The 16,405-nt window shown below is 41.7% G+C and overlaps 1 protein-coding gene across 6 annotated transcripts; it reads left to right on the top strand.

Annotated features, from left to right (window-relative positions):
• Positions 1-785: 785 nt before the first annotated feature.
• Positions 786-8,109, top strand: LOC139296463 (arylsulfatase I-like). 6 transcript variants are annotated; one of them, XM_070918870.1, is made up of 10 exons: positions 786-959; positions 1,574-1,713; positions 2,420-2,569; positions 3,030-3,104; positions 3,195-3,369; positions 4,495-4,731; positions 5,085-5,231; positions 6,185-6,289; positions 7,469-7,585; positions 7,687-8,109. In XM_070918870.1, exons 1-10 carry the CDS (start codon positions 786-788, stop codon positions 8,107-8,109), a joined length of 1,743 nt encoding a protein of 580 aa, XP_070774971.1. The 6 variants fall into 6 exon arrangements, with proteins under 6 accessions (XP_070774971.1, XP_070774969.1, XP_070774968.1 ...); XM_070918868.1 differs by having other exon boundaries at positions 7,451-7,585; XM_070918867.1 differs by having other exon boundaries at positions 7,442-7,585.
• The last annotated feature ends 8,296 nt before the right edge of the window (positions 8,110-16,405 follow it).

Here is a 16,405-nt window from a genome sequence, read left to right as displayed (position 1 = left end):
TTTTAATACATTTCATAACAACATTATCAGAGAAATATATTGAAGGCGAAGTAGGCAAAACTATGTACATATACATGTGTATGTGTAGTAACACAAGTGACACTTTAACGTAATGCTTCCCAACCTGCATATTGTGTTAAAAAGTGGGAAGCCGGGTTAGTCTACAAACTAGTAACTCTCCCTTTAATCAATGAGCAGAGCTTCTTTATGCCAGTATTGGATTTCACTTGATTTGACCGTCAATGTGATCAAGTAACTTGATGTGTGACAAAAAGAGACATCCGCTCTGGTTATAAACACATTAACTGTTGCAGAAAAATGACTATATCATGGTATTTATCAATATCACCATATACAATGATATATACAGAAATAGAGGATTTTATCCACGTTGCACATTCCTATACTGTGTAGTGTAAGAGGCCACAGTAAAATGCAACAGTCCCGTTCAAAGGGATCTGTTTCTGCTCTCCGAATAACATTTTCATCACTTTTTATTGTCGTGATTCAGTTCCAAAGACTGTAAATGGTTAAAAAGACCTCCTCGTGGTTTTAGCTCGCTCTCTGCACCAGATGGATGTGCTTCAGATCACAGTTACAGCCAAGTTGGCAAGTCCATCTCAAATGTGGTTTTATGATCCACAGTTCGTCCGCCAGTGATGGCATGCTTGTGTGAATTTGTGCCGACTCAAACATTTTTAAGCTCTACTTCCCTGGTGTTTTCTTCATGGAAGTTCTTGCCGCATTGTTACGCTTTGTTTTGTTGCAGGGCCGCTGCAGTAAAGATGCAGGCTGCTGCTGCTCTGACTGTGCTGAGTGTTGTCTTCAGCCTGGACTGTCTGTCCGCTCATCGGTCCAAACCAAACCAGATACAGAAAGACAGAAACACTCAGAGCGATGAGACAGAACCGCAGAAGAAGAACCAGCCGCACATCTTGTTCATCCTCATAGACGACCAGGTGTGTGTGTGTGTGTGTGTGTGTGTGAACGTCTCTTCTTAAATCAATATTCTTGGATGATCACGTCTCTAGCTGCAGTTACCTCTTATACATAACAAGACGCTAATCTGACTACAAGACCTGATAAGTATTCAAAATACAGTGTATTATTGATAACTGTTCATATGAGAATTGATAATTTCCTACATATTTGGTGATGATATTATTCAAATTATGGGTTTCCAAAAAGACTTAATTTGTAATTTAATAGGTTTATAAAGGCATAAAATTGGACAAGTCAAAAGTAAAGTCAATGTATTTATTTATGTAGGAAATTGGGCGTAAATGGAGGCTGGTAGCAGGACGTGATCAAAAACTGTCGGCCTCTCTGATTCCCTCGACCTCCTTAAAGTACGTCTCTATCGGTTATCTCAAAAGAAGGATGCTCTGCGTGGTGGTCGGAGGTGTTGGGTAGGAATCAGAGGGTCTGTAACCTTAGTAACAGTAGAAATACTTGCCCAAGTACTGTTTAAAGCATCCATGTTAAACCCTAACCCTTTGTCACCACAGATTGGTAGGCCACATGTTGTGTGTAAATGATCTAAATCTGAAACATTTCATGTCGTCTAAATCAGGGCTTCAACGACATCGGCTACCACAACCCGACCATCAAGACCCCCACTCTGGACAAACTGGCGGCGGAGGGCGTGAAGCTGGAGAACTATTACGTTCAGCCCATCTGCACGCCGTCACGCAGCCAGCTCATCACCGGCAGGTACAGACGCCTCTTTACTATCCGTTTGTCCATCTGCCACATGAAATACTCCGGACTGCAGTTTGACACCACTTGTTATAATAATGTCTGTCAGTGCTACGTTTTATGGAGCAGCTTCATTCAATTTGAGCACCGCTGAATATGAGTTGGAAGGATTTGTTCTCGGGCTGCAGCTGATTTTCCATTAATTTGTTGATTCAATTTACAGATATAAAACTAAGGAAAATAGCACATCCTCACATTTTAGAGGCTGAAACTGTTTCGCTTAAAAAATGTATTTAAATCATCAACAATTATCTAATCATCAAACTTGTCTGTCGAATGACTAATAGACTAATAGACAAACTGTTTCAGCACTAATTCATTCTCTCTCTCGTCTAATTTTACTCTACTTTTTTTGTCAGATTGTTGGAAATAATTGCTCCAAATCTTTTTACAGCATGCTGTGATTATTAGTTCAAGACAAGGTAAGACTTTATTGATCCTCAGGGGGTTAATTCACATGTTACAGGAGCACCAACAGGCTAAAGAATGAATTAAAATTAAAACTCCGATCTGTCTGACACAAAAGACGAATAATCTGATTATAGGCGACATAACTGCTGTGAGGATGAACGATTCACTGGTTCTTCTGTGAGGCCAAACAGCAGGTCCCGTGTCAGCAGTTAGTCTGGTACAAAGCCAATAACAAGTCCTTTTCTTCCAGATATCAGATCCACACGGGACTACAACACTCCATTATCAGACCGAGCCAGCCGAGCTGTCTGCCGTCACACATGGACACTCTGCCTGAGAGGCTCCGCGAGGCCGGCTACACCACGCACATGGTGGGCAAGTGGCACCTGGGCTTCTACAGGTATTGGATGAATAAGACCAGGAGTTTAATTACTTTAGAGTTATTAAGATTATTTCAAATTCCAAGTCAACCGAGCTCTTCATCTGCTCATGGTGGATATAACTGCTCATTGCCAACTACTTGGAAATATGTGGGGGGGGGGGGGTTCAGATGCTGTTTGATCATCTGACAAGCAGTGTGGTTAAAGCATCCAGACACTGAGTCTGGGTCTGTAACCTCTTACCACCCACTGTCCCGCCTAGAACAGCACCGCTATGTAAAACCTTTACAAACTGCTAGTGCTAGAAAATATGAGCGTGTCATACATACATGTGTATGTACACAGTGTTTGAGTGGAAAAACAATGAAAGTAAATCGAACTAGAGGAAAACGCCTTTATTGCCTGTGTAAGCAGCTTGTGTATAAGAGCATCATAGAAATCTGACGCTCGGTTTACTTCCTTCTTTCTTCTCTCTTCCAGGAAGGCATGCCTGCCCACCAGAAAGGGGTTTGACAGTTTCTTTGGTTCTTTAACAGGAAGTGTGGATTACTACAGGTAAAGGTGTAGGATGAGTATTATTGGAATTAACAAGGATTGATTAGGATGTTTGTCTCCAGTATCTCACATTTCTCCGTCTGTCCACAGTTATGGGTCCTGTGATGGCCCGGGGTTGTGCGGGTATGATCTCCATGACGACGAGGGTGTGGCGTGGGGCCAGGAAGGGAAATACTCCACCACGCTGTTCACACAGAGAGCTCGCAAGATCCTGGAGAGTCACGACCCCACAGACAGGCCTCTCTTCCTGCTGCTCTCCCTCCAGGTATCACGCTGAGGTTGGATATCAGAAAAATGTCAAGGAAAGCATCGGCCTGAAACAGAACAAGGGTTTTTTTTCTAAAGCTGCCATTTTGCTATTGCAATGTCCAACAAACATACAGGGAGACAACTGTTTCATCTACAAAATAAGTCAAACACAACACAGCCTGACATGTGTTTTGATGCTGGTTAGTTTATGCCTGCGTGTTGGGAGTCAGAGATGTTGGAATAACACGGAGGCCACATGAAAGTGTTTGTTTGTCTCTGAGCATCAGAAACGTATTTTAGAGACTGTTTGACTATTTAATGAGAAGCAGGCCACACAGAAACGGTTAAAAGCCTTTAAACTCAAAAGAGTGACATTTGTTGATTGTTGATTTGATCTGTTTTGTTGCAGGGCCGAAGTTTTGGGCTCAGGGGTTTGAGTGAATGTAGCTGACGGCAAAACAAAGGGATGTTTTATTTGATTTTTCACTGGTAGGGAGAAGGAATCCCTGAGTTACAACGTATGCACCATGAGCGAGTGTTGTGGGGCATTCTGGGTAAATGAAGAGGGTGAGGAAAGTGGGTTAACTGAACCAAATTACAGAATTTTATCTCAAAATGTTGGTAGGATTATTTTAAAAGAGTATTATACAGTTTCATATTGTTGGCATATCTAAAAATAAATGTACTCTCCCTTTAAATCAAATCAGAATCAGCTTCGTTAGCCAAGTATGTGCACGCATACAAGGAATTTCACTCCAGTTTGTACTTACACACAGTCCAAAGAGCAATTTACAGGAAGGTAGAAAAAAGACAACCAGCTAAAAACAAGGCTGAACAAGATGAACATAAACACAGACCTGTTATGTAGGTGGTTATATACAGTATATGCATGTATACATGTCTACATACAGTATATACAGCGTGCTTAGATTTATATGTATTTATAAAATGAAGTATAAAGCAGCTGATCATATAATATTAATGCTGATCACACTTTTAACTAGTTTTAACAAGAAATCAATTGTGGAGGGTTGGCCATTTTCATCACCTCTGTGCGTTTTACTTTGAAAAGCGCTCTGTATTTATTTAAAATGTACAAAGTGAACGCGTATAAATACACTGTGTGCATGTTTTCCTCCAGGCAGTTCACACTCCTCTACAGACGCCCAAGTCCTACATCTACCCGTACCGTGACATGGCCAATGTCGCCCGCAGAAAGTTTGCCGCCATGGTGTCCACAGTGGACGAGTCGGTCCGAAATGTCACCTACGCTCTGAGAAAGTACGGATACTACCGGAACAGCGTTATCATCTACTCCACCGACAACGGCGCCCAGCCATTCACAGGAGGGAGCAACTGGCCGCTGCGAGGCCGCAAGGTCGACATGACTTCTAGTATTTATCAGTTTTACTGCTTATAGTCAGACGTCAGTTATCTTCAGTGTTTCATGAGTCAACATATGTAGTTTTGGCACCATAATATAAATGATGCTGTGAACATTAGTAAGTAGGTAAGTGAGCTTTATTTCTATAGCACTTCTTAAAACAGTAGTTCCAAAGTGCCTCACAGTTAATAAAAATGCATAATAGCATGAAAACAGCAAGTAAAATACAATTTATAAAACTGGAACAGACTCAACAACAAAAGCAAAGCATAATAGTACACAGAATAAAACATATATTAGCGGTACATAATGGAGATCTCTGCTGACTATCGTGACCGTGTTTCCAGGGGACGTACTGGGAAGGTGGGGTCCGCGGAGTGGCGTTCGTTCACAGCCCCCTGTTGAGACGCAGGAGACGGGTCTCCAAAGCTCTACTGCACGTCACCGACTGGTTCCCCACTCTGGTGGGCCTCGCCGGGGGAAACATCAGCCATGTCAGTGGAACTCAGTACTTTGAACAACATATGCAGTGAATTTTTGCTATTTCTTTCCCTTTTTAGCACTTTTGACTTTTGATGTGTTTTTGCTTTGTATTTTGTTGCATGTTGTTGGCTCTTATGTTTGTCATTGATGCGGCTCTCTTAGCCAGGCCTTTCTTTTTAGTCTCACAGTGAATACAAAAGTGCATTACTGACCATTTTATCGTGCCGTAAAACAGACCAGATTCAGGAATGCCTTTCTCACCCCGGCCACCCAAGCTACCGATATGAGCGACCACCAGACTATAAGGCTTTTCAGGGGACACTGGATTTAGGTTGTGTATGTTTTACTCTGCTGCTCTGTGGAAACTTGACTCGCTCAGTGTCTCCCACTGATTTCATATTAATGCACAAGTTTATTTGTTGTCACGGTTAGAGCTGAATGTGGAGCTCCATCTACATTAATCCCAATTCTGGCGTCGGACTTTACTAAAGTTCAGATTACAGCGCTACAGTAAAACTGTCTGTATTTAGTATCATAAATAAAGATTAATGTACTGTTGACCTATTATGATAAGTGCACTATTTCCAAACAGTGGCCACATGGACGTTTTGTGTTTTAGTTCAGACATAAATTAATTTTATTGGAAAGTCAGAGCAGTCTGTGTACAGCTCCCAAAGAGCTTTGTTGGCTTCGTATGCAAGTAGGTTCACTGCCAAAGCAGATAAACAAGGCTATCTTGGCTGCAATCAAGACGGTATCTGACTAATCCAGAGACTCGATAGCCTCTATTACCAAAGGAAATATATCATTATTTATTCCTGTGTGGTAAATGTACAAGTAGAAACACGTGGACGGTTACCATGGTTTCACAGTAGCTACTGGCACACATAAGAGGGACCTCTCATTACTCTACATATGACTTTGTATTGTCTGTGATATACATGTGTATTTGTTTCCCTCTCAGAGCCAGGGCCTGGATGGTTTTGATGTTTGGCCCACCATCAGTGAAGGGAAGGAGTCTCCTCGTCAGGAGATCCTTCACAACATTGACCCTCTGCACAAACCTCCTGTTCAAACCATGAGCTGGGACGCCGACACAGAGCGAGCCTCAGGTAGGAACCAAAACAAAAAGAAAAACATCAAAAGTCGTCGTACTCAAAAGCTACGTCAGAGTCTTCAGTCCCACTTGTGAGATTAATTACAAAACTGCACACATATGGCAACAGGTTGTCAACCGGCAAAGGTTTCCGCTGACGGTGGTGAATAGTAGATAGATAGTATTTGTTGTAATGTGTATCTTTAGAGGAAACAGCATGGTGATGCTCAAAAGTGATCAAAAGGGGAGTTCAAAGGCAACTGTTCTTACGTTTGTCACGGAAAAGTACAGTTTTATTTCTAGACCTTTGAAAAAGCTTTCAACCCCATCTCAGGGTCATTTATAAAGTATATTCTGCTTTTAGCCATGCTAACGGTGTGATTCCACGTTGGTGATCCTTTCACTTTTCCTCTAGCGCCATCGTCAGGTCAGATTTTTAATTTATTTCTCTAATTCTTTACTTTGTGACCAAATACCTGCAAAACTGATGATTTTCCCATCATCAAAACTGGAACAATGAAGGAATATAAAAGTCAAAGGAAGTGAAAGGAGGATCTTACACAGCATCAGCAAAGGTTGAAGGAGTGTTTACTTCACATTTCTCACTCGTACTCAAACTTGTGTGTTTTCTTTTTGTCAGTAAGCAAATCGAAAGGCCGAGACCCGGCCTTTAAGAAGCCAAAGAAGAAGAAGATCCTGAAGCAGCAACAGAAGCAGAAGTCAGCGTTCAAGCTGAAGACCACCAAGAAACCTCGGACGTTTTCCCATCATGCTGCTAAGCCTAAACCCAAACCTAAATCCAAGCCCCTTCCCAAACCGAAGCTTAAGCCCCTCCCAAAATCAAAACTCAAGGCCAAAGTCTTACCTCAGAACCAGAGACATTACAAACCACATCTGAAGTCCCACTCCAGTGGTGCTCCATCAGTGTCAGGAACGTCTCGCCCTAAATCTCAGCCTCAGATCCAACCACGTTTAAAGTCAAAATCCAGGCGGACCATATCCCAGAACCTGTCACGGTCAAGACCACCTCAAATAAAATCCAAGACGCAGCTAAAATCGCATTTAAAGTCAAAGTCCAGGCGGACAATATCCCAATACCAGAACATGTCCTGGCCGGGGACGCAGCACCCCAAGTCCCATCCAGCGCCAGAGTTAATACTCCAGTCATCCCAGCCAGTATGGGACACATCAGTCCAGGCTGCCATCAGAGTTGGAGACTGGAAGCTGCTAACAGGAGACCCAGGCCATGGAGACTGGGTCCCCCCACAGGTACTACAACACATTTAGACACATTTTAGTAGGAATATTTCTACTCCTCTGTTTGAAATTGATCATGAAGAACATAAATAAATGCACATTCTGATCCTCAGGTACTTCCCACTCTCCCTGGTCCCTGGTGGAACCTCGAACGCGCCGCCTTGACGCTTCACAAATCCTCCACCCACAAAAACGTCTGGTTGTTCAACATCACAGCCGACCCGTGCGAGCGGCTGGACCTGGCAGACCAGAGACCCGACGTGGTCCAACAGCTGATGGCCCGACTCGCCTACTACAACCAAACGGCCGTGCCGGTTTATTTCCCGCCCGACGACCCTCGAGCCAATCCCAGCCGGCACAGTGGAGCCTGGGTACCCTGGGTGGACGAAGAAGAGGACGAGGAGGGAAAATATCACGGAGTGTACAAGAAAGGTCGGAACAGTAAGAAGAAAAAGAAGAAGAAGAAGTGCCGGCTGTGCAAGCTGCAGTCGTTCTTTCTGAAACTGAATACCAGAATGATGTCCAATCGCATCTGAGGCGATCGAGAGACTTTTTTTAAATGTTGTTTGTTGTTTTTACGTCGTTACATCTTCACTTCTTAAAACCAGAGAAAAAACGTGGTCTACTACATTCAGTCTCAAACATGTCCGTTCACTGGCTTCACTTTCGTTCTTCTAAACGTCAAACTGTTCATTTCTTTTGTTTTCAAAAACATTGTGACGATGTCAGAAATGGACATTATGGCCATCAGTGGTGGAATGTTACTGGAAGTACATTTACTCACTTACTGTACTTAAGTGCAATTTTGAGGTACTTGTACTTTACTTGAGTATTCCCATTTTATTATACTTCTACTCCACCTCATCTCACAGGCAAATATTGTACTTTTTACTTCACTGCATTTGTTTGATAACTTTAGTTACAAGCTGATTTGCAAATTCAGACTATTAATTCAAAATATTATCAACTAATAAATGATGATGTATGATTGTAGATTAAGCTGCCCAGCAGTATATTAAGTAGCTGAAATTAGCTCCACATTTACCAGCTGCAATATTAAAGTGATGAACACATTAATACATCGATAATTAGAATCCAGTAATATAATATATGTACTCTGAAATGGCTCATTCTGCATAATGTGTACTTTTATTTTTGGTACTTTAAGTACATTTTGATGCTAATGCTTTTGTACTTTTACACTAGTGACGTTTTAATATCTCGTCTGCGGTGGCACTGACAGTCCGGCTGGACTCCTACTCGCTTCCTCTTTTCGTTGACTTTTAAAGGATCAGTTCGCTCAAATCGCAACATATTTTCACACTCATTACTCGTGATATCTGCAGTTTCACTTTTATTTAGCTGTTGGTCGTATTTTCACACTGAAAACTGTTGACAGCCTCGTGTATTGTTTTTAGAAAGAGGCTTTGTTGTTGAGATAGATAATCAGTCTGCAGTCAGAATGTGAAACTCTCTGCATGGCAGGATACCACCGAGAGTAAGTTGTGATTGGGGTGAACTGACCCTTTAAATTCCTCACTATTCTGGTGGTAAGGCGGTTTTCAACCCCTGTCCTTTACTGTCGTGACGGCTGTTACAGTTTTTAGCACCATCACCTGATTTATTATGTGATTTTAGAAATAGTGTGTCCACTGTTTCCTCATTATTGTCTGTTAGTCCTTTTTTAATTGTGTGTCGCTCACAAACTGACAGAGTTCTTGACAGAAGGACTGACAAATGTCTTTAAGACACTGTAAGTGGTGCGATTATGTTTTTCTAATATAACTTTATAAATGTAATAATACAACTTTGAGCAGAACGGACCAGAAAGCCAAGACTCTGCGTGAAGTGATATCCACAGGTCTAATGTATGTTTACACCAATAACTGGTACTTAAACATCCCAGATTCTGAATGTGTCATTTTTTTTACAGTGAAAGTGCATGATGATGATGATGATGATGATGATAATTATTTCTATAATTCTGTAACTGTTTTTCTGTCATACGCAACAAAATACGACAAGGAGGTTTAAATACTTTCATGTTTTTAGTTACACTGAATACAGTGATGTTTCTAATGTTTTCAAATACGTGTGATGTGTTAGTTTTCTCTGTATATTACTATGGCTGAAACAGGCCTTTGGATACTGTGGCTGTTTGAATGTATTGCCAATGGCAAATATATTTTGACTATGAATTTATAGTGTTTGTTTTGAATTGAGTACATGCTTCTGTGAACCTATTCAGCCCTATACAGGACTAACATTTTAATGTTTTTATGTTGTAGGAAACCCCCAATACTTGTACTGCATTGGTTTCCTCCTGACACCTGTGTTACGATCCCTCGAGTCCAATGAAAACATACAACGAACCAGTTGAACATAAGTAGTTTCCCTCCTGCTGTCACAGACACTTCACACATGTAAGCGTTATAATAATTTTGTATCATCGATAAAAGCTCACATATTCAGAAAACAGAGAGGAGGAAGTAAAAAGTGTAACGGCAGACGTTTCACCAGCATTAGAAACCTCTTTGAAGTAAGATGTTGGTTTTCTCTCCTTGAACAAGACACCTAACCTCTAAATATTTCAGTGTATTTGCTCAATATCCAACAAACCACGCTCTGCAACAGCGTCCACTTACTAAAGTGCAGCAGAGAGCTCCTGAGAAGCTGTTAAAGTGGACGCTTGATTTCTCCACCCTGAGTAAATAAAGGTTCAATAAAATCATCTGTGACTGTCCTTTTATGTTTCCTGGAAACAGCGTACAATTCATCTCTCTAAGTGAAACAAAATGTTTTTGTATGTTTTTTTAAGTATTTTGAGGCAGGTCCTGGTCCAGGTCCAGGTCAAGTCACAAGTCTTCATAAGAAAACTGCTTTCATGTCTCTGACAGCTGGCTGTTACACATTTAAACACTTTAATATGTCTGAGCAAAGAGTCTTTTATGTGTAATTAAATTTTTATTATGGGGATTTTACCAGATCCAAACATGAGACTATTTCTGTCATTTCAATATCACAGCAGTCCAAAACCAGTTTCAAATCCTATTTTTTTTGTCTGACTCAAGTCAGCTCTGATGCAGAATCTGAGGATTGTTATTAATGGATAGATATTTCAAGGTAAATGTTTAATAGAATTTGTTACATACAGTGTTTAATATTAGAAACTCAATGCACACAATGGGTTTAACCACTAGGTGGTGGCAGATATCAACAATCCCCGCAGATTGGCAGTCCAGACTCTGCTGAGTTTGACACACACACACACACACACACACACACACAAACACACACACACACACACACACACACACACACACACACACACACACACACACATACACACACACACACAAGCCTGGGTTTAAAAAGGATTTTCCACGCTTGCTGTCGCCTTCCTACTTCACACTGTTTCCACAGAGGAATAATTGAATTTATATCTTCTTTTATCCCTGAACACAAATGGGATTATGTAATCCCCCGGGATTAAAATATCATGATTCGGGAGGCAGTTTGGCTACTGATGCTGCCGCGAAGCTGCCGGGTTAATGCCCACCAGCAAAAGTGTCTCTGAACACTTCACAAACATAATGACACGTATGCAGTGAGACGCTGGCTCCAGGAACAGATAAATCCTGTGATTAAAAAAAAATACTTCAGTGCAGATATGTGCAGTTTACTCTGTGTGGCGTGGTGGTTGTAGTGCAGTTTATTGTTGATATCTCTGGGATTGCTGTCCTGAAATCTAACCTCACTGTGGAGGAGATCAATAAAGGATTCTTCTTCTTCTTCTTATTATTATCTTATCACCTGGTCCGGACTGCATCAGACCTCATTTGGAGATCATAAAGAGATGTGTGTGTATGTGCTCAATCTGATAAAGTAAAGATAATCTGATGTGTAAGGACCCACCATAATCCCTTTGTAACAAAAAAGTACCCAAAAAAAGTCACCAGCACGCACACACACACACAGACACAGACACACACAGACACAGACACAGACACAGACACACACACACACACACACACACACACACACACACAGACACAGACACAGACACAGACACAGACACACACACACACACACACCTCACAGCTTGAACAAGCAAGCTCATACATAAATAATGCACTAATGTCACTCACACAGTCCCACTTTCTCACATCTCTCACACCTTGAATTAACAAGTTTACACACCCTTCTCCCCCTCTCTGTCACACACACAGACACACAGACACACAGACACACACACACACACACACACACACACACACACACACACACACACACACACACACACACAGACATAATGCAATCCTGTAACCAATAATCCTGCCTTCATCCTGCTCCCCTCCAGGGAACCAGGGGAATATGAGATCTACAGGACCGGAGCATGTGGGCGGCTGTGGAATTAGGATTCCCTCACCACAGAGCTGCTCTTTGGATGGTTTCTGCTGACACAATCAGAAAGTCATAATTGAGTTCTGTTCTGTGGTCGCATTGACACGGAGTCTCGGTTCGTACTCGAACGCTAGATTTGAAAAAGAAAAAACACAAAAGAAAAGAGGCATAATGTTCCTTCTGTGCGGTCGCCTGCTGAATTATGATGCTTCAAAATGGTACAGAGCCACTTTTTAACTGAAGAGACTGAAGACGCGTTAATGTGACTTAACAACATGAGACACGTGTTGCAGGAGTTCAGTCATGTCTAGTCAGACCAGTCTGACATAAGACTACTACTGGCTCCCTGAAAGTTAACGCCGACACCTCCCCTCCCTCCCCCTGGGCTAAAATAGATTTTTTTTTCTTTTAAACCTGTCACATCTTTTTCACAAAACCCTCCTCTCGTCTTTCACCTCTTCACTCTCAATTCCATCCCTTCCTCAGCTCGCCGCCTTAAGAGTTACAGCTGTTTTCATCACTTCCATGTCGTCTCACTGAGAAGCAGAGAAATAAATGACGCTCGTGATGCTCTTACATTCGGTTTTTAAGTATTTGAAAGGATCACAATAGAAATGGTGTGATGTTTACATTCATTATCATCTAAATCACTTTTTCCTTTTGGTTTGTTTCATTTAAAGGCGCCAGTATACTCCAGAGGAAGTGCATCTTGGATCAAACAGTATTATAGCAGAAACAGACGTCAGTGCAGGTGACAGTGATGACAAACTGCTTCTTCTCTCTGACTTCTTTTAGTTGGACACCAAACTTCCTTTCTGCAAACTTTTAACTATGTATTCAAAGACCTGATGGTGCAAACACATTGAGATTAATCAGGCGTAGTTATTGACTGAGGTATTACAACATGTTGTAAATGTTCCTTTGGTTTACTGATTCAATTATAAAACCTCAGGAGGGTCACAAACAACTAATTTAATTCACGAATGTGCAATGCAAGCCTGCATCTCAAAGTAATGCAGCGTTATTGGAGTGACGGGCGGCTACAGACGGATACCCCACTTTCAAACCAAAGAACAAAGACTGAGAGGCTCTTCACTTGGAGTGGCCTCAGAAACCAGACAGTTATTCGGTCAACGTGATCAGGCCTTTTGCAGACAACCTTGATCATCCCTATTTGCCCTCTGACTCATCAGCCTTAATGAGGCTGCCAGTCCACCATGTCTCCGCCGAGTACGTCTGCTGTTCATTAGGGCCCCTGCTAATTGAAAGCCGCCTCTGTAGATGGCGATATGAAGGTGGCTGGGAGAGATAAAGTAGGTATACATGCAAGCCAAGAGCACAGATAATGAGGCGTCTTTGTTCCCTGCTCTCTTTGGCTGTGATTGCACTCAATAGAAAATAAGCTCGCTCAAAGTCCCTGCCAGCGTCACCAAACTCTCATTTACAGCCGAGCGGTCTCAAAATACACGTTTTTCAGATCAAGAAAAGAGGTAATTATTGTCAAACGACCACCTATTTCTTTTCAATATTACTCCCTTCTGTTAAATGATACGGTTAATTATTATTGTATTTTTCTTATTGTCAACAAATCCCACGAAAAGACCAAAACCGACAACGTGTTAGTTAATCTCTCAATACTTTCTGACTTCCCTGATCTGTCAGTGACACTCAAACTCAGGCCCATTGATTCCTACTAATGTAAATCTTAAAAAGAAAAAACAGCTCACAAATATATCGTTTCATTTTTAAAAAGGCGCAGTTTTAATTTCCTAAAGCAGCTGCTCACTGTAGTTTTTACTCGGAGGATAGTGCATTTGTTGAGGACTACTTTCAGCGGCAGATTAATACACATTTGGTCCTCTAGTGAGTATTAACAGTATGTGGGACTGAGGTAATATAAACTATTCACTGATGTGATTTTATGGCACGTAGAAAATGTTACATGTATTATTGCCATTGTCATTTACTGTATCTAAGAGAGGACGAAAGAAAAAAGACGCAATAGCAAATCTGCCTTTTGTTCCTGGTGCAGTGAAACCCCTCGAGGTCTGGAGGTCAAACGCATGACAAGCTGTTTGATTCTGTTTAACACAAACACCATCTGGGGAAATACGGTCGTGGGTGGTGAACAGCGGTCCACCTGTGTCACAAACCCTGCATGAGGTGTCCACAGATGTTAATAATTTCCTTCTAACAAACTGGTACTTTCTGATAAGTCACCATTTATACACGGGTTAGTTGATGAGTTGTAACTAAATGTTTTTCATGGTTAAACATGATTTACTAGTGCTTTATGGATCGTTATGGAGGCATTAATAATGGGTTTCCAGGATGTTTATGCTCCGCCAGCCGTCTCTTTAGCTCATCGTGTCCGCAGTTACAAATGTTAGTAAGTCATCAATAAAGGCTTATAACAACAATCCAGCAGTAAATCTTAATACGTGGTCACATGGTCTTCCTGGTGAAGACAAACTAAAAAGTCAAAGCCGGAGAAGAGAGAAACGCCAGCCAAATGGATTTTTACACAACTTGGCAACCCAAAAGCTGTACCAATAAATCATCGGCGTGAAGTCATTACCCTGACACATAATGACAAACCCCTGCTTCTTAATGACGTTTTCTCATTAAATCAAAGTAAGACATGAAAACATTACTGTTTTAATGAACACTCAATTTGTGTTACGCTCCCTCCCCCGCAGCTCAGCACAGAAACACTGAGGAAACTCAAAAAACACTTCTGGAAGTTACTCCATTTTTCTAACTCTGGTGTCTGAAAGGTTCATCAGGCTGCTGAAGCCTCATGTTAACTTCAGATGAGCTGACATGCATTTTGTTCCCCATCTCTTACTTTGAAAACACGTCAAGAGGAGATGTTTTACTGGCCAGTACGGTCAGGAGGAATGATGAACGCGTCTTCCAGTTATTGATCAAACAGAATTGAATACAAACGTCTGAAAAACCCAACTCAAAAGGTGTGTGTGGGAAGGTAAGATTGACTGACACACACAATGAAACATCCCTGACATGAAGGTGGAAACACTGAAAGCTGCGACCTCCACAGGAACAAAAGGTGAACAGGATCAACCTCTCAGCTGAAAAGGGTTTTTTTTTTTGTGTCTACTTGACGTCTAACAGATGTACAGCTTACAAGGTAGTGCTGCCATAGTAACAGAAGTCTAGAGCTTTCTACCCCCACGCTCAGCGAGGTGTCCTCAGGTATCACAAGGTCACCTGGGTTTTCTTCCATATTCTTCAAAATGTCAAGCTGAAGTCAGCCTGCTAACATGCAGGTGTTTGGCAGGCACAATATTCACCACGTCCACCTGATAGCATGCTAATGTTTGCTAATTAGCAGCTAGCACACAGTAGGGCTGATGGGACCGTCATTACTCATAAACCAAAGCCACATTTTGAGCTGACGATGTTGCCAGATGAAAAGTTAAAGGATCGCAAAAATCATTAGGATTCATCGTCAGGGGAGCTCGAATGTTTCTACAAAACGTCATGGGAAACTATTTTAATGGTTGTTGATATTTCAGTCTTTTTGCATTGACAGTCTTCCTCTCTTTCTTTTTTGGAACAAGTACATTACAGGCAAAGATCCAAATACGATCAAGCGAGACGCGCAGCAAACGCAATCTCTCTCTCCCTCTGGGAGTTAAGACTCCCCTCTGCTCATTTATTTTCCAACTCTTATCGACTTTCCTCTTTTTCCTCCACCAAGAACTAGAATTTACATTTAAATGTCATCCCTTATCCCACCCAATTTGTGTTTACTGTGAATAAGGTAAACAGCTACAGCGTTCCCGCCGGCTGGCCTTTTTCAGGCGCTGAGAAGAAGCCAGAACAATTTCATGTTTTTGCAAACTTTCATTTAATGGACATTTAAAATTATTTAGTTGCCGCTTCTACATCCGTGCCCTCGTTTAGTCCTGCACCACCTTGATGTCGGCAAACTGTGCATTACAGAAGAACCTATGAAAAATACACTGAACTGTTTTCCTGACCTACATACACTGCTTCATTTATGCAACGAGCATCATATTTTATGAAGAAGTTGAGAAAAGCAACAGAAAGCAGAATAAGTGTGTCTATAAACTGATCTTCTGTATCTCCAGAGGAGCGAGTAAAGAGAAGTGCTCCGGTTAACCTCCGCCTGCAGTTTCTGAATGTTTACTGCTACGACCTACAAACACCGGCTGCTGTGGACTCACGATGTCAACCTTCGTCAGATTTCTGACTGAGGCAGCGTCTCAGTGTCAAACTTGCTAACCACATCCGTCGTCCCATCAGTCTTTTCCTGCACCAACCATGAAAAGACTCAACACGGTGACAGAATCAAGTTATCGCTTAAGAGAGGATACGAATACTCACATCTAAAAGGTTTGAATGAGTATTTTTCATTGTTTCTTGTGAAGATCAATAGTG

This window comes from Enoplosus armatus, chromosome 14, assembly GCF_043641665.1.
Source record: "Enoplosus armatus isolate fEnoArm2 chromosome 14, fEnoArm2.hap1, whole genome shotgun sequence".
Lineage (NCBI taxonomy): Eukaryota > Metazoa > Chordata > Actinopteri > Centrarchiformes > Enoplosidae > Enoplosus > Enoplosus armatus.
The sequence above is the reverse complement of the archived record's forward strand: the minus strand, read 5'-3'. Positions and strand labels throughout refer to the sequence as shown.